The following is a 19,269-nucleotide window of genomic DNA, read 5'->3' on the forward strand; positions in this document are numbered from 1 at the left end:
GGAAAATGAAATGTTTATGAGAGACAGTGCTGGTCAGGGTTTCATGAAAGGGCACAGAATCCACTGCAGTTAGTTTAAGCAAAGGAGATTGTTCAAAAAATAAGTTGTTAAATGATTTTTAGAACCATCAGGAAAGAAATTCTAGCTTGAGCCAACTTGGATGACTTCAAGAGGCATGATGCAGGTTATGAGGAGGGCTCCTCCCTCTTCTAAGAGGAGGAAGCAGCACATTCAGGGAAGAGTCAAGATGGGGAGGCTGCCTCAGATAAACCACACACCTCCACAATGGTGCAAGACAGGAGGAACAATAGAAGCCACAGAAAAATGACCTCTATCTTATTTCCCACATTCTAAGTCTCACATGAAGACACCAAAAGGGTAGAACCTAAAATACTCTGATCCCTGGCTATATGTGAGTCTAGGAAATGTAGACTTTATCTTTTTGGCCTCATCAGTGCTGGAAGGCTCTAGAAAGAGGATGGAATGGATGGAGAGTGCCTATCCATGACATGCACTAAAGAATTCATTATGAGAGAAACTTAGAAAACATCTATAGTAACACCAGAGAACTGGATCAAGATGGTGGAGTAGGGAAAAGCTCACCTTCTCCGATGGAAACATGAAAACTACAACTACATATAGAGCAATCCCTGTCTGAGAATGGCCTGAGGCCTGGAAGAACCTATTTTACACAACTAAAGGTATAAAGAAAAAGCAGCATTGAGGTAGGTAAGAGGGGTAAAGATGCTGACTAGTTGGGAACCACACCCCTGACTCAGCAGTTTGCAAATGGGAGGGATATCACAACTGCAGAGGCCCTCCCTGAGGAATGGGTGTGTGTGTGTGTGTCTGAGCCCCACATTAGGCTCCCCAGCCTGGAGGACCTGTATTAGGAAGATGAGTCCCCATAATGTCTAGCTTTGAAAACCAGTGAGCTCTATTTTCACGAGAGCCAAAGGACTGTAGGAAATTGGGATTTTGCTCAGAAAGGTCATTTGCACAATCTCACTCCAAGGCCCAGCACAGAGGCGGCAGTTTCAAAAGCTCATGCATTACATGTAAAAGAGATTCAGTGCCTGTGTCCTGGAGGGGCAGAGACCTGCTGGGACTTTCTTCAGGGATGAAAGTGTTGGTGGGTGCCATTTTTTCCCCACTCCCTTCTACCTAGCTGTCCTGGTGTTGGTAGGTACTAACACTCTCTGTCTACTGTACTGGCACCACTCACCCCACCCCAGTCTTCCCTTGCAGACTCACCCTGCCCAACCTGCCTGGTCAGTGGTCCCCTAAGAGGCTCCTTGCTGTGTCACACCAAGCAGGCAGCCTTTGCCAGTACTGGCATCCTTCCCACCAGCCCCCACACACTAAAGCACCTGCAACAATTCTGATCATATCCTGCAGCTACATAGCCAGAGGCCTGCCCCACCCACCAATGCACCTGCAGCTGTGGCAGCCTAGCGTCACAGCCAGGGGCACTCGGGGCCGACCATACCTGCCAGTGCACTTGCAACCATTGTGACCAGGTCTCACAGACAGCCATGCTGAGGGACAGCCCCACATACAAGCAAGTTCACACCAACTGCCGCCCAGCCTCAACAGGAGGGTACATGCAGCCTACAAAGGGGACACCCTTGAAGTACTTGGCTTAAGTGACCGGGGGGTTGAGGGTTGTGCAACTGGGTCCTATAGGACACCTACCTAGAGCCAATCCTTCATGGCTGGGAGATATAACTGATATACGTAAAACATAAACAAAAACAGAGTTTGGCAAAAACAGAGTTTGGAGATAGAGGAATGTGTTTCAAACAAAAGAACAAGACAAAATTGCAGAAAAAGAACTAACCAAAATGGAGAAAAACAATCTACCAGATAAAGAGTTCAAAGTAATTGTTATAACGATGCCCACCAAACTCAGGAGAAGAATGGATGAATACAATGAAAATTTCAACAAAGAGAAGACAAAAAACAAAAAACAACAACCCTCCCCCCAACAAATCAGAACTTAAGGAAACAGTAACTAAAATGAAAAATATGCAAAGGGAATCAACAGCAGATTAGATGATGTAGGATGGATCAGTAATTTGAAAAGGTAGTGGAAGTCATCCAATTGGAAGAGCAAAAAAGAAAAAAAATTAAAAAATGATTGTTTAAGGGACCTATGGGACAACAGCAAATATAATAACATTTGTATTACAAGGATTACAAAAGAAGACAGAGAAAGAGGGATAGAAAATCTACTTGAAGAAATAATAGCTGAAAACTTTGCTAACATGGCAAAGAAAGTAGACTTACAAATCTAGGAGGTACAGACAGTCCCAAATGAAATGAGCCCAAAGAGACCCACGCCAAGACATATTATAATCAAAATGTCAAATATTAAAGAATTATAAAAGCAGCAAGAGAAAAATAACTAGTTATGTACAAGGAAAGCCCCACAAACTATAAGCTGATTTTTCATCAGAAACTTTGCAGACCGAAAGGGAGTGACACGATATATTCAAAGTGTTGAAAGGTAAAAAACTTACAACTGAGAATACTTTACCCAACAAAATTATCACTCAGAATTGAAGGAGAGATAGTTTCCCAGACAAGGAAAAATTAAAGGAGTTGATCACCATTAAAACCAGTTTTACAAGCAATGTCACAGGGACTTTTTTAAATGGAAAAAGAAAAGCTATAACTAGAAATAAGAAAATTATGAAAGGAAAAATATCCCTAGAAAAAGCAAATAGTAAAGATAGTAGATCAGTCACTTGTAAAGCTAGTATGGGGGTGCCTGGGTGGCTCAGTTGGTTAAGCATCTGACTCTTGATTACAGCTCAGGTCATGTTCTCAGGATTGCGAGCTTGAGCCCTGCATTGGGCTCTGTGCTGGACATGGAACCTGCTTAAGATTCTCTCTACCCCTCTCCTTTTGCCCCTCCCTGTCCCCCGCTCTTGCTTACTCTCTCTCTCAAAAAGAAAAATTGAAAAAATAAAGCTTGTGTGAAGGTTAAAAGACAGAAGTAGTAAAACCAGTTATATCTACAATAATTAGTTAAGAGATGCCCCAAAAGATGTAAAATGATGTCATATACATAAAATGTGAAAGGGGGAGTAAAACTTTTGTGCTTTTAGAATGTGTTTGAATTTAGGTGACCATCAGCTTGAAACAGACTACTATAGCCTGAGGATGTTGTGTATGAATCTCATAGTAACCACAAGCTAAAACACACAACAAATATACAAAAAAATAAATAGAAAGGAATCCAAGCATAACACTAAAGAAAGTCATGAAATCACAAGGAAAGAGAAGAAAAAAAGAGAGAAACAGAGAAAAACTACAAAACAATTAGAAACCAAGCAACAAAATGGCAGTAAGTACGTATCTATCAAGAATTACTTTAGGGGCGCCTGGGTGGCGCAGTCGGTAGGCGTCTGCCTTCGGCTCAGGGCGTGATCCCGGCATTATGGGATCGAGCCCCACATCGGGCTCCTCTGCTATGAGCCTGTTTCTTCCTCTCCCACTGCCCCTGCTTGTGTTCCCTCTCTCTCTCGCTGGCTGTCTCTATCTCTGTCAAAGAAATAAATAAAATCTTTTAAAAAAGATAATTACTTTAAATTTAAATGGACTAAACAGTCCAATCAAAAGACATAAAATAACTGAATGGATAACTCATTTCTGTGCTGCTTACAAGAGACTCACTTCAGACCTAAAGAAACATAGAGACTGAAAGTGAAAGGATGGAAAAAGATATTTCATGCAAAAGGAAGTGAAAATCTGGGGTAGCAATACTTATATCAGACAAAATAGACTTTCAAACAAAGGATGTAACAAGAGCCAAAGAAGGGCATTACATAATGATAAAAGGATTAATTCAACAAGAGGAGATAATACTCGTAAATATCTATGTACCCAAAACAGGAGCACCAAAATACATAAAGCAAGTATTAACAGAAATAGAGGGAGAAAATGACAGTAATACATAATAGCAGTGAACTTTAATGCCCTACTTACATCAGTGGATAGATCATCCAGACAGAAAATCAATAAGGAAAATTGGTTTTACATGACACATTAGGCCAGATGGATATATGGACACACACACACACACACACACACACACACACACACACACACACACAGAACATCCTATCCCCAAACAGCAGAATACACATTATTCTCAGGTGCATGGAACACTTCAGGATACTTCACATTAGGCCACAAAACAGGTCTCAGTGAATTTAAGAAGACTAAAACCATATCAAGCATCTTTTCTGATCACAACAGTACGAAAGTAGAAATCATTTACAAGAGGAATACTGTACAAAAACACAAAAATGTGGAAGGTAACCAACATGCTACTAAACAACCAATGGGTCAATGAAGGAATCACAGAGAAAATAAAAAATACCTGGAGACAAATGAAAATAGAAACACAATGTTCCAAAATCTATCGGCTACAATAAAAACAATTCTGTGAGGGAGATTTGTAGTGATACAGTTCTACTCCAAGACATAGGAACAATCTCAAACAATCTATATTTACACCCATAAGAACTAAAAAAAAAAAAAAAAAAAAAGAAGAAGAAGAAACAAAGCTCAAAGTTAGTGGAGTGGAAATAAATGAAACAGAGACTGAAAAAATAGAAAAAAAATCAATGAAACTAAGCTAGTTTTTTGAAAAGATAACGAATTGGTAAACCTTAAGTCTGACTCATAAAAAAAAAGAGAGCCCCAATAAATAAAATTGGAAATGAAAGAGGAGTCACAAAGGATCATAAAAGTCTCCTAGAATAATTACACACCAACAAACGGGACAATGTAGAAGAAAAATGATAAAAACGTACAGTTCCTAAAAACATATAATGTTCTAAGACTGAAGCAGAAAGAAATAGAAAATCTGAACAAAGTGATTACTAGTAATGAAATTGAATCAGTACTCAAAACCCTCCCAACAAACAAAAGTCCGAGACCAGACGGCATCTACCTGATGAATTCTACCAGGTTTTAAAGAAAAGTTAACATGTATTCTCAAACTATTTCACAAAATCAAAGAGGAAGGGATGCTTCCAAACTCATTCTACGAGGCCGGCATTACCCTGATACCAAAATCAGACAAATACATGACAAAAGAGAAAATTATAGGCCAATATCCAGATGAACATAAATGCAAAAACTCTAAAAAAAAAAATGCTACCAAGCCAGATTCAACAATTCATTAAAAGGATGTTCAATACCTGCAACTCTATTAACATGACACACATTAACAAAATGAAGAATAAAAATCATGGTTATCTGAATAGATGCAGAAAACCCATTTGATAAAATTAAACATTGATATATGATAAAAAAAAAAACCCTCTAAACAAAGTGGGTACAGGGGCAACATACCTCAATACAAAAAAATTCATACATGACAAACCCAGAGCTAATATCACATTTAATGGTAAAAAACTAAAAGCTTCACCTCTAAGGTCAGGAACAAGACAAGGATGCCCACTCTCACCACTTTTATTAAATATAATAGTGGAAATTCTAGCCACAGCAATCTGCCAAGTAAAAGGAAGGAAAATCATCCAAACTGGAAAAGAAGAAGTAAAACCGTCACCATAATTGCAGATTCCATAATATTCTGTTTGGAAAACCCTAAAATCTTCTCTGAAAAAATGATTAGAACAATGAATTCAGTAAAGTTGTAGTATAAAAAATTTACATAAATATGGCATTTCTATACATTAATAATGAACAAGTAGAAAGAAAAATTAAGAAATGATCTCATTTACAATTGGATAAAAAAATTAAAATAGCTAGGAATAAATTTAATCAAGGAAGTAAAAGACCTGTATTCTGAAAACTATAAAGACACTAATGAAAGATATTAAAGATAACAAAAATAAGTGGAAAGATAATCCATGCTCATGGTTGGAAGAATTAACACTGATAAAATGTCCATTCCTTTCAAGGCAATGTACAGATTCAATGCAATCCCTATTAAAATTCAAAGGATGTTATTTTTGCAGAACTAGAACAAATAATTTTAAAATTTGTATGGAACCATAAAAGACCCTGGATAGCCAAAGGAATCTTGAGAATGAAGAGCAAAGCTGAAAGTATCATGCTCCCTGATTTCAAGCTTTACTACAAAGCTATAGTAATCAAAGAGTATGGTACCAGCACAAAAACAGATACATAGATCAAAAGAACAGAATGGAGAGTTCAGAAAAAAACCTATGCTTATATGATCAATTAATCTTTGACAGAAGAGGCCAAAATGTACAATGGGGGAAAGATAGTTTCTCCAATAAATTCTGTTGGGAAAACTGGACAACAACATGCAAAAGAATGAAATTGGACCACTGTCTTACACCATATAAAACATAAACTCAAAATGGATTAAAGAGGGCAGCATTGGTGGGATAGTGGTAAGCACAGTCGCCTTCCAAAAGAGGTTAAAGACTTAAATGTAAGACTGGACACCACAAGACTCCTAAAAGAAAATATAGGTAGTAAGGTCTTTGATACTGGTCTTAGCAATATTTTTTGGATTTGTCTTTGTAGGCAAGGGTAACAAACGCAAAAGTTAGCCAATGGGACTATAGCAAGCTAAAATTCTTCTGCACAGTGAAGGAAGCCATAACCAAAAGGCAAAGGCAACCTACTGAATGGGAGAAGATACTTGTAGATATATCTGATAAGAGGTTAATATCAGAATCTACAAAAAACTCATACAACTCAATACCAAAAAAAAAAAAAAAAATCTGATCAGAAAAACGGGCAGAGGACCTGAATAGACATTTCTCTGAAGAAGACATCCAGATGGCCAACAGGCACATGGAAAGATGCTCAAAATCACTCATCATTAGGGTAATGCAAATCAAAACCACAATGAGATATCACCTCACCAGTCAGAATGGCTATTGTCAAAAAGAGAAAATAACAAGTGTTGGCCAGAATGTAGAGAAAAAAATAGAAACCTTGCACCCTGCTGGTGGGGAACGCAAATTGGTAATAGCCAATGTAGAAAACAGTATGGGAGTCCTCAAAAAATTAAGGAATTGAGTAGTTGAGTAATAACCACACTATGCAACAATGCTGATTCTGGGAATTTATCTGAAGAAATGAAAACACTGATTGGAACAGATCTATGTGCCCCTATATTCACTGCAGCATTATTTACAATAGGTAAGATACAGAAGTATCTATGTGTCCATTGATAAATGAATGGATAAAAAAGAGGTGGTGTATATATACAATGGACTATTAACCACAAACAAGAATGAAATATTGCCATTCATGAGAACATGGATGGAGCTAGAGAGTATTATGCTAAATAAAATAAGTTAGAGAAAGACAAATACTGTGTGATTTCACTTCCATTTGGAATCTAGAAAACAAAACAAATGAACAAACAAAACAAAGCAGAAATAGATTCCTATTTGCAATCTGGTGGTTGGCAGAGGGTTGGAGTAGGGATTGGGGGGTAAGTGGGTGAAATAGGTGAGGGGGATTAAAAGGTACCAACTTCCAGTTATAAAATAAGTAAGTCACAGGATTATCATGTACAGCATAGGGAAGATAGTCAATAATGCTCTAACAACCTTGTATGGTGACAGATGGTAGCTAGACTTACGGTGATCACTTTGTAATGTATATAAATGTTGAATCATTATGTTGTCCACATGAAACTAATATAACGTTATACATCAACTACACTTCAAAAAAAAAAAAAAGTTCACCAAAGTGGTGACATTTGAAAGGAAACATAAAAACAAAACAAAAAACCCAACGAAACCAGAAAATTCAATAAGAACCAGTTCTTCCCAAGTTTCAGCCTTCATTGTCAGCTCGCCCAAATATCAAAAGAACTATTATAGAAAGATTTAAAAGACACCACTTTGGAAAGCAGGAAGCAATATCTTAAAGCTACACACTTTGAAACTCATTTTGAAACTGTGATAGTCCTGCTCGTGTGGTATTATTACTTGTAGGAGTCAGCAAACAAAGAGAGTTGCCTGGCAGTTTTTATGAGCAGGTACAGGTAGTATTGTTATAGACAATCAGAGTAACGGAAGGTCCATCACCAAGTATTAAACCACCATCGGATTTCTGTGTTAGACCAAACTTGATTGTTATGTATTATCATTTTCTATAGCGTTGGATTTGGTTTGCTCATAATTTTATTTTATAATTTATATATTTATATTCACAAGGGAGATTTGCAGATAATTTTCTTGCTCATGCTCTTCTCACTTGGTTTTGCAATCAAGGTTCTATTTAGCTCCATAAAATGATTTGGGAAGTATTCACTCTTTTTCTGGGTTCTGAAGAGTTCGTATAAGTTTAAAATGATCTTCTGGGTGCCTGGGTGGCTCAGTCGGTTAAGCATTTGACTTTGGCTCAAGTCATGATCTCGGGGTCCTGAGATTGAGCCCCATGTCAGGCTCTGTGCTCAATGGGGAGTCTGTTTCCCCCTCTCCTCCCCTTGCTTGTGCTCCCTCCATCTCTCTCTCAAATAAATAAATAAAATCTTAAAAAAAAAAAAAAACCCATCATCAAGAATTGAGGCCTAAACTAATTCCAATTGTGTTAATGTCTAAAATGATAGTTGGGTTTTCTGGCAATATGATGGAATTGTACCAGACACTGTGATAAAATCTCCTGCTATAAACCTCTCTGAATGTTCAGTAAAGCAATTTAAATACACAGCAGTATTCTCAAAAATGTTCCCAGGGGAACAAACATGAAGAGGGAGTTGGAATGAGAACAGCTGAAGCAAAAGCTGTAGCCATTCCTGGGGTGTTTTTTGGCTCAGTCTTGTTTCAGTGGCTGCATGTGGTGGAGGCAGGGGATCAGGATTTGGATCCTTAATATGCAGGAAGGGGGAATAAGACCCCGGCATATACGTGGGACCCTCAAAGGGTGATACTTTCAATGAAAGCTGCAGAAAAATCTGCCTCTACGGGAAGATACCAAGTTCTGTCTGGGAGGAGAATGTCTCTGTGGAGAATTCACAGTCATATACCTGCTATCATATGTAAATGCAAACTACCTGCGTGGTGTGAAGTGGCCCAATATCAAAAATAGTACCTGGAGGAATTCTTGATTTCGGCTCAGGTCATGATCTCAGGGTCATGAGATCGAGCCCTGTGTTGGGCTCTGTGCTGGGCGTGGTACCTGCTTAAGATTTTTTCTCTCTCCTTCTGCCCCTCCTGGCTCACACATTTTCTCTTTCTACAAACGAACAAAAACCAAAACCAACCCCCCCCAAGCACCTGTAAACCTTCCTCTCCTCTCTTACCATCCATTCCCCATTTCCCTGTTGTCTATGTTTGATAATTTTGAATAAAACAGTCCCCGTCTTATTATTATTTTGATATCTAACTATTCCTTTGCAACCACACATTGTTTAACTTTTTAACAAAGTGGAGTGACCATTCATTGTAAGCTGGTGCCTAAAAGGTCAGATATAATGGCTTGAAACAGGGTCAGTCAAACTTGGCTTCTCACTGTAGCTCAATTTGTGTGTAATTAGAAGCAAGTCTAATTTCTCAGAATTTTAGTTTCCTTATCAGTTAAATAGGGATAATAACAACATCTATCAATGGAAGAATAATCTTGAGCCCTTAGCACATGCTTGGCACATAGTGAATCCTTAATAAATGTTAAGCATAATAAATATAAATAACAATTATATGATAAATACATACACACCAATGAGCAAACTCCATATGATCTAAATTTCAAAATCTCTAGGATTCTATACCTTTTGCTTTCTTTATAAAAAGCACAACAAGCATAATAACTAACTCATTGATTGTCTAATTTTTAAATTTCTCTACCAACTTCCATGGAAGATTTCGGGTGACTAATACATCTTTTTACACTAACTTGGTTGTAAAGATAACAGGATAAGTCAACAGATTTTCCATTTATATTTCTCCAGAATCCCAAGTAATTCCTTGGGAATTAGATAAGGACTCCTTAAATCATTCAGGACTTTCTGATACAATTTCCAGCACTTTGCGTTTTAGCAGGTGTTCAATATATTTGTTTTGATTTAAAATTGGATTAATAGATATTCGAAGCACAGAGATGGCAGACATCATAAGGGTCCAGTTTAACCATCCTGTTGATCTTTAATTCCATCTATGCATCATTCTTAGCCAGACGTTACCCAATTCTTGTCTTATCAGGCAGTGCATTCCTGTTACGAATTCCATACTACTGAAAATTTGACGTGGATTAGTTCTCTCCCTGAGCTTCCTTGGAGGCTAGACTCAGCAGTTCCTCACATCCCCAAATAGCAGATCCAATTCCACAAAGCCTTGATAAGTGAAATAGACCGTACTGAATATTACCAATGCTGTTTATGGAATACTGAAGAAAATTTGCTTACTTCACAGGAAATTTTAATTAAAATTCTCATTAGACATCTCTGACTTCCAAAAAGTCCCTTTCTAGGTATTCCAGCAGTGTTACTTCCCCCTGTTCTTTCTCTCCTTGCCCCAAATTTAGTCTCTGAAAGTCTCTATATTTTTTATAGCAATTCAGCTCAGGTTCAATGCAAAAGCCTTTCAGCTGGAAGAACTCATCTTCTTAAAAAGCAGGCCAGTGACCATCCATTGTTCTTTCAGAGGCATTGGCTGAAAACAACCGGTACATAGTAGTTTCCCTTTCATTTCAGGTGATCTATTGAAACATTTGCCCAATCAAAAAAGGTCCCCCTTTTTTTTGATAGGGCGAGGGAGTGTTGGTGGGAGAAGGACATCTGTAGAGGGGCATATGTGATTATACTGCTAAAAAGTGGTTTTCTCCACAGTATACTTAATTTATAATATTAGGTAATTGAGTGTTCTAAAAAAGAAGAGTTATATTTCATTAAATGCCTAACTTGCTCTTAAATGGTAATAAAATTCACTTTTTTGAAGTGTACAATTGGGTGAATTTTAGTATATTCACAATCGTCACTACAGTCTAATTCCAAAAACATTATCATCATCCCAAAGAGAAACCCCTTTCTCAGTAGCATTTTTCCTCCTCTCTCCCTAGCCCCGCGCAACCACTGATCTACTCTCTGTATGGATTTGCCTGTTCTGGACATTTCACATACATGGAATCTACAATATTATTTTATGACTGGCTTATTTCGCTTAGCATAATGTTTTCATCTATGTTGCATCTATGTTGTATCAGTATGTATTCTTTTTATGGCTAAATAGCATTCCATTACTTGGATATACCATATTTATCTATTCCTTGGTTGATAGACATTTGGGTTATTTCCAGTTTTTGACTATTATAAATAACACTGCTATAAACATTCATGTATAAACATTGTATGGACAAATGTTTTCATTTCTCTGAGATATATATGTAGGAGTGGAATTGGTAGGTCATATGGTAACTCTATGTTTAACTTTTTGAGTGACCACTAAACAGTTTCCCCAAGTGGTCATATCATTTTACATGCCCACCAGCAACTTTGAGAGTTCCAACTTTTCCACACCCTCACCAACACTTGTTATTGTCTGTCTTTTTTATTATAGCCACCTTAGTGGGTGTGATGTGGTATCTTGAAGTGCATTTCCTTGATGGCTAATGATGTGAAGCATTTTTTTTATGTGCTTACTCCCATTTGTATATCTTCTTTAAAGAAGTGTCTGAATCATTTGTCCATTTTAAAATGAGTTTTTTTTTATTGTTGAGTTGTAAGAGTTACTTTAATATTCTAAATAAAAGCCTCTTATTAGATACATCATTTGCAAATACATTCTCCCATTCTGTAGGCTGTCCTGATAATAATTTATTTTTAGGCAACACTTGAGTTATTCAGGGATTAAAGCTGAAATATGGATATCATCCAAATTCTTTGCCCGTCTCTTGAATTTATTCCAATTTGGAAGAGGCAGTGTTCGTGGCATTCTCCAAAAAGAGTGCATAGAAGAAGGAAAAAAGGGAAAAAAGAGCCCCCCCCCAACAGTACCTAGCAGAGAGTATGAGCTCAATTAACATTGGCAAAGTAATGAATAAAATTTGTATAGTTGTTCTTGGTTCCCACCACTACTCTGACTTGATGAGTCTCTCTGCTGGATCTACTTTTGGAGCAATGATATTCATTTCATGGCCTGAAGGCCCCCAGGGGAAGCTATGAAGTATTGAAAAGATGGACCTGTTTCCATTCATATGCTCTAAGCTGTCTGTCTACTCCACATTAAATGCACTGAAGTGTAATATTGTTGTGTGGGAGTCCATGGATTTTTCATGGTAAAAAGCAGTTTCATGTTCTACTCTTTAAATTTGAGACTCACTGGCTTAAGAGAAAGAAACAGCTGTTTTTGTCAGTACAGTGTTGACTCTACAGTGTTTTCAATGGTCCCGGACGTTCCTGGGCATTTCTATGTCATTTATACTCTGGTTGTTCACTTGGGGACTACGATTACTTCTGGGCTCTTGACCTAAGAGTGGTTCCCTCAGTGAGGATCACTGTCCCCTGGACGAAGCAAATAGCTGTGGGGAGACGGTGCTGTGAGGGAGGAAGGCCACATCTGCCTACCTGTCAGATCAGCGGCATCCCCTTGGGACACCTTGCGGGGGGAGAGATGATCCCAGCCAGGCTGCCTGCATTTCCATATCACAACTGTCTATCAAGGTCATTTTGCAACTGACATTTGACATAATCCCCTTGTACATCTTGAGTGCAGACTCACAGGAAGAATCAGAATGATTCAAAAACGTCAAGAATCAGAGGAAGTCTAGTTAGGACTGCAGATGAAACTAAGAAATCAGTGAAGGCCTATGTGTGAAGGAAAAAGCTGGTAAAGGAAAAAGAACAATGGAAAGCAAGACACTTGTTTGTAACGGGATATAAACAAGAGTCTAACTTTATACAGACAGAGCTGGCTGGCCTGCTAGCGTTCCTGAGCTTAGTTACCCATTCAGAGCACTCGCTCAGATGACTGCGGCCATCATTTGTATGACATACATGGAGGCACATACCTGCCAACTAGTGAAATAGGACACACAGTTATGAGCATGCAAAATGGTCACATCAGAAAGGGGGGAAAAAGAATTTTTAAAAAATGAGTGGTCTTAGGGAGTTAATTTGAACAGCTTTTTGTCTCAGTCCAGGTGGAAGAAAAAGAAAGTTTTTTTTAGATTTATTTATTTTAGAGAGAGAGGGTTGCAGGGGGAGGGGCAGGGGGAGAGGTAATCTTGGGCAGACTCCCTGCTGATGTGGAGCCCCATGCAGGGCTTGATCTCCTGACCCTGAGATCATGACCTGAGCTGAAATCAAGAGTCAGAAGCTTAACCGACTGAGCCACCCAGGCACCCTGAAGAAAAAATTTTAAAATATAAACAGCCATCATTAATACCGCTTTATAGTATTAACATCATGCTTTTCATCTCTTATAACTGTGAACATGTTTAAGGTTACCTTATGGCTTCTCATCACAACACTCTCCTGAAGGAAAGAAATATTTTAACAGTGGACCTGAGGCTCAGAGATCAATTGACTATTCTGTAGCTTGGGGGAGAAGGGATAGATCACTGATATTTAGATCTCTGTTTGAAACTAGAACTGAATTAGGCATTAAACATATGTATATTCCTTTAATTCCCATAAGAATGCTATGAGGTAGAAGTTATTGTTATAAATTTATGGATAAAAAACATCACCCAAATCATTGAGCTAATGGTGTAGAATCAAAGCATGTCTGTAATATTCTAGAGCCATATTCTTATTTGCTAATTCTAACTGATGAAGGGAGGTTGCCCGGAGAAGATGTGTGGGAGGCGTCTAAGCACGTGCTCAGTTGCTCTGTCTGATGTGGGTAGGATGGGAGAAGTGCTGTCTAATGCAGAACCCAGTGTCATAGAATGAGGGAGCTAAGCAAGGACTCTGTGAAGGGGGAGCTCCTTACAACTGCCTTTCGATAATACTTTTCCTACCCAAGTATGATACTAGTGAAGGAAACCAGAATATGTCACCCCAAAATATCCCTCTTTGATGTAAAACTTAATTTGAGCTGAATGCAATTAAGCAGCAGGAAATGCAGGAAAAGCTCTCTCTACCTTCTCCTTTTCTGCCTAAAGAGAGGATATAAATTCTCCTTTTACTGGAGACAGACTTAATCATCCTAGAGACAGCACCACAGGAATCTGCAAACAACCTTACTCCATTAGTTGCCTCCCATATATTTACCTACCCACAGCTTGCTGCCCTTGGAAGCCCAAAACTACTTTCCTTTGTCCTGTCGTTTCTCTACAACTTTACTGAAGATGCTGCATAAGCCAGAGTTCTAAGTTGCCACTCTGAGTCACTTTTCATGAGGTTTCTCCTGTGTGACATGTGCCGCACACGTTAATAATCTGTTTTTCTCTTGATAATCTGCCTTTTTGTTTAAGAGCTTCCGCTGAAAACCCAAGGTGGGTAGAAGGGAAGTTTTGCCTCCTCTATACTAGCTAGGGCTAATTTTCTCCCTCCTCTCCTTCCCCTCTCTAGTACCTACCTGCTTCTTTATTTTGAAAGAGTTTCCTTCATTAAAAAGACATCCTCTCTTCACTTGAAAAGTATTAATGAAGGGTGCAATGTAGTGGAAATATATTTGCCACGTGAGTGGTCAATCAATGTATGAGACCTTAGATAGGTGGATTCTAGACAAGGATTTGGTAGTTTTGATTATCATAGACAGATGAAAGCAGGATCAGAGTTACTCTCATGTTCTCAATGAAAGGATGCAAACATTTAACCAGATTTATACCACAAACCACAGTTCTGTTTTAGTTTCTGAATGTCCAATATTCCTCAGTTTTCTGCTTTTACATCTGTGTTTAAATTTTCAATTTTCAGGTTTGGGTTGACAGATTTAAATCTTCGATATTTGCATATTAAAAATCCCTTTCATTTTCTTTTGCAAATTATAGCTACAATGTACATATTTGTGTTTTTCTCTATTAGGTTTTCCCATACAGAAAAACATCAGTCTTATACTGGAGTCCTAATGGGCCCATCATTTTTGAAAGTGAAAGCTGTGGAAACCTCTGGATCCAAATTGCAGTTAGTTTCCAACTTACCACACCATTTCACTTTCCAGTTACGATTGGCATCAACTCCACGGCAGTGAAACCTTGAGTTCCTTGACCTTGTTTTTCTCCAAAATCGATCCTAGGTGTAATTAAGAAAGTAGGTATAGAAAAAATACTCAAAAGGTTGTTCACATGCATTTTAGTACACAATTGGTGAATGAATCACAGCACTGTGGGGAGAGTTCCTCTGGGAACAGACAAATCCAAGGAGTAGAAAGAGGACTGGATAACCAGTAGAGACCCAGGTTCATGCTCCAATTTCTGCCACACACTTGCTATCTCTTAGCTTCTCTTGGGCTCATTTCTTCTCGAGCAAAATTGAATAAGCTGGGCTAGACTAGTGACTTTTCACAATTTCTTTGGAAGGAGAAATATTGACTTATATGGAATCTCATGCAAAGCCAAACTTCTAAACAGAAGTTTGCTGCTATGATAGGACAGGGAGTGGAGGTCTCTTTTGTCATTCTGGAATCACTAGGCTGCCTGCCCACTAGGATTCCTTCCTGTTCTATGGCTGTTTTCTATTTATTTAGTCTCTCTTTTCAATTGGATAGGCAAAGTGACTTACACTGGTCCAGCTAAAATGGTATCCATCAACGTTAAACACAGGCATGATATAGAAATACAGATGATTCAACATTTTTCTCATGGTTGGGTCACTCCTATATGTTAGAAGAGCCTAAAAGACAAAGGTGACATATTTCTTACAAATGGATCCCAAATACAGGTTAGAAAAAAATATATGAAAATCCTTTTCATCCATGGGAAATACCAAATATATTGTGTTGAAAAGTAAGAGCTAATATGAATTATACTCTTTGACATTATATACTCTTTTTTAAAATAAAAATGTTTTAAATTATTTTTTAAAAGTTTTTATTTAAATTCCAGTTAGTTAACATACAGTGTAATATTAGCGATTCAACACTTCCATACAATACCTCGTGCTCATCATAGCAAGTCTATTCCTTAATCCCCATCACCTATTTAACCCACTCTTCACCCACATCATATATTCGTTCTTGAGCTTTTTATCTCAAACTTTTTGTTAGGGATACGTTTTAGCAGAGGTAGCAAAACAGATTAATTGGGTAACCTCTGACAGTATTTCAGAACTGGCTAAATTTTAGGCTGCTTAAGAAAGCAATTATTTAGACACACTTTGGTAAAATCAGTTTTTTTAAAGATGACATTCAATTTTAGACAAAATAATTACCCAAATATTTTGGTATCATTACAGGATATATCATAACACAAGCTAGTTTTACATGTCACTTAATTGTTTATGTCTAACTGGTACCAGACTCAGGTCTTGGAACTTATTGCACTGACACTGTTCTCTCCTGATTTTTCTATAAAAAGTTTAATAAACATTATAACATCTCTGTCACTTTTATTGTGCCTGGATTCAAAACCTTGCTCTTGTGATTGGGTTTTACTTATGTTGTGTCTGACCCCAAGCCTGAAGATTTCTGCACTACATATTTGGCCTCAAACAGAAAAGCATCGAATGTAGTAAGAATACAGACATTTTGAAATATGATTGCTATGGAATGGACTTTTAAAACAATTCTTTTCGATGCCTATTTGTCCACATATAAGGTATCTTAGAGAAACAGGAAATTGAAAATGGCTGCCTCTGGGGAGGGGACTCATGGGACAATGTATGGGAAAGAGAGTTACCTTTAATATTATAACCATTTGGACTGTTTGAATTTTTACTATATTAAAAACACAATTCAAAATAAAAGAACTCTTAAATTACATATATACTGCTTTGGAAAATTTAATACTTAAAACTTCAATATTCTTTTACATATAGTTCTGTAGGATTTCTGAACCCATCGTAAACAGCATTGGCATTTACATGATGTGAATGCTGTTCATGGAGAGCAAATCCAATAATATATTAGAAACTATCACTGTATTAGAAATAATGATGAAAATATACGGAAATGCTCAAGAACATAAGAGTTAAATACAACTTTATTGAATCTAATTTAAATATCTAGGAGATTAACACAAGTTAACACAATTCTCCCTTACTTTAAGGCTCAATAATTTTTGGCCACATAGCTTCTGTAGAATTTTCATGCTGCTTGAATTTCTATGAGCTGTCTAATGCCCCAAACGAGAGGAAAATTCCTGGTATATGATTGTACATATCCTAGAGTTTTGATTTCCTCTAATTAGTGGAGGTTCCCCAGTACCTGAGGCAGACTCCTGCTGGGGATGGCAAAGACAGAGCTATATATGGTTAGCTCATTTTTGAGAGCTTCTTCCATAAAGTTAGGCAGCTGTGGCTTTCTGTGCCATACTAGTGAGGGAGAGAAGAGGTGGAAGGAAAGAGAGCTGGGGCAACAGGGCAAGAAAGAAAGGGTAGGGAAAAGTCATGGTAATTTCTCTCTCTCCCTGCCTCCCATCGGGGACCATAGCTCATTTATCTCAGTCCAAACTTGGGAAGTCTCCCCTTTTCCAAGCATGGATCATTTTAGCACCTAAGCATCAGACTATGCTAGAGACCTGCAGGGGAACTTTCTCATCTTATCCTACCTTCTCCTCCTCTAAGGCAAGTGACCACCATGCTTTTGTATTTAAAAGAATATTACTAACTTCCTTTTAAAAAATCACAATATATTTGAAGCAAATAGAAAAAGAGCAGAGAACATTATATCTATGTGCCCACCAACTACATCTTGCCATATTTATTAAATGTTTTAAGAATAAATTGAGACATTACAGATAAAACCAAAGCCCCCTTTTTTAGTATACCCCGATCCCATTTTCCTCTCCTCTATCAAGGTAATCACTATCCTAACTTTTGCATTATCATTCCCATGCATGATTTTATGTTTTGCTATATATACATGGACTCAGGAACAATATATAATATTGTGTATGCTTTGAAATTTCATGTAAATGAGATCATGATGTGTCAATCCAGTCTGCTCTTCTCCCCAAATTTTTGACACTTAAGTTGATTTATTAATTTTAACAGCACAACTAAATGGTATTCCATTTTAGTTAAATCCACAATATATTGATTCCTTATTTTGTTGATGGAGAGTTAGGTTGCTTTCATTGTTACAGTATTGCAATGAACATTCTTGCACATTTCTCCTAGACATGTGTGAGAGTTCTTCACTATACATCTAGGAAGGGATTTGCTGGGCCATGGATTTATATGCCCTCCACTTTATTAAATGCTGCTATTTCTCTCTAAATTGGTAAATACTCTCATCTGCAGTGAATGAGAGTTCCCACCGCTCTACAACTTTACTAACCCTTGATATCGTTGAGCTTTTAGTAAAAAAAAAAAAAAAAAAAAATCTAACGGGTATGAAATTGTGCTTTTGTTGTTTTACTTCGCATTTCCCTCATTACAAATTACGCTGAACAGCTTTTATATAATAGGTGATTCTATAAATCGCTCACTCATTTTTGCCCATTAAAAAAATTAAACTCTATTTATTCTCCTTACCTCCTGGATATTAATCCTTTACTTGGTTATATGCATCCTGAACATCTTCCTTTCTTGTAGCTTATTGATTCCTATTTTCATCATATCCTTGTCATACAAAAACTTTGATCACAATTGTATGTATGAAGTGTTATTTAAGAACTCATCTCTGCCTTAAAAATCATAAAGATGTTATCCTGTATTTTCTTCAAAAAGTTGTTTTAAAGTTTGTTTAAAATGTAAGCCTTGAACCTCCTAGAAATGACTTTTTACATGGTGTGAGGTTGGGATTTACTTATTTTTCTGCTATGGAAGACCAATTACGCCACTGTACTCATGTGGATGGTTCATCTCTCCAGTGAGTGTATATGCCACCTCTGTCCAATGCATGGAACTGCTCTAATGCACTCTGGTTTATATCTGTTCACTAAAACTGCACTACGGTTTATATAGAATCTGTTCAATCTGGTAGGATGTGTCTCTTTATGTTGTTCTACTTTAAAATTGCCTTACCTATTTTTGATCATTCTCCCTTCACATTGATTTTGAAATTAAGGTTGAACACACATTAAAGATGTCTGTTCTATGCTAGGCTGTTTTTATCATTAATGGATGTTGAATTAGCATATAATCTTTCTTCATATATTAACAGGATCATATAGTTGTTATAATCAATTTTGATTAGTAATTTTCTACTGTTAAATCATCCTTGCATTCCTGGGATAAGCTTTTTTGGTTATGAT

General features: G+C 37.4%; 1 protein-coding gene across 1 annotated transcript in view; it reads right to left on the reverse strand.

The window, feature by feature from the left end:
- Window positions 1-19,269, reverse strand: part of CPA6 (carboxypeptidase A6) — a 409,345-nt gene that overhangs the window by 34,128 nt on the left and 355,948 nt on the right. Inside the window, exons 10-11 of the mRNA XM_057307941.1 lie at window positions 15,635-15,745; window positions 15,055-15,145 (exon numbers count right to left, since the gene is read on the reverse strand). Of these exons, the coding sequence (XP_057163924.1) occupies window positions 15,055-15,145; window positions 15,635-15,745 (202 nt within the window). The remainder of the gene's footprint in view (window positions 1-15,054; window positions 15,146-15,634; window positions 15,746-19,269) is intronic.

This window comes from Ursus arctos, unplaced genomic scaffold (genome assembly GCF_023065955.2).
Source record: "Ursus arctos isolate Adak ecotype North America unplaced genomic scaffold, UrsArc2.0 scaffold_6, whole genome shotgun sequence".
NCBI classification, from domain to species: Eukaryota; Metazoa; Chordata; class Mammalia; order Carnivora; family Ursidae; genus Ursus; species Ursus arctos.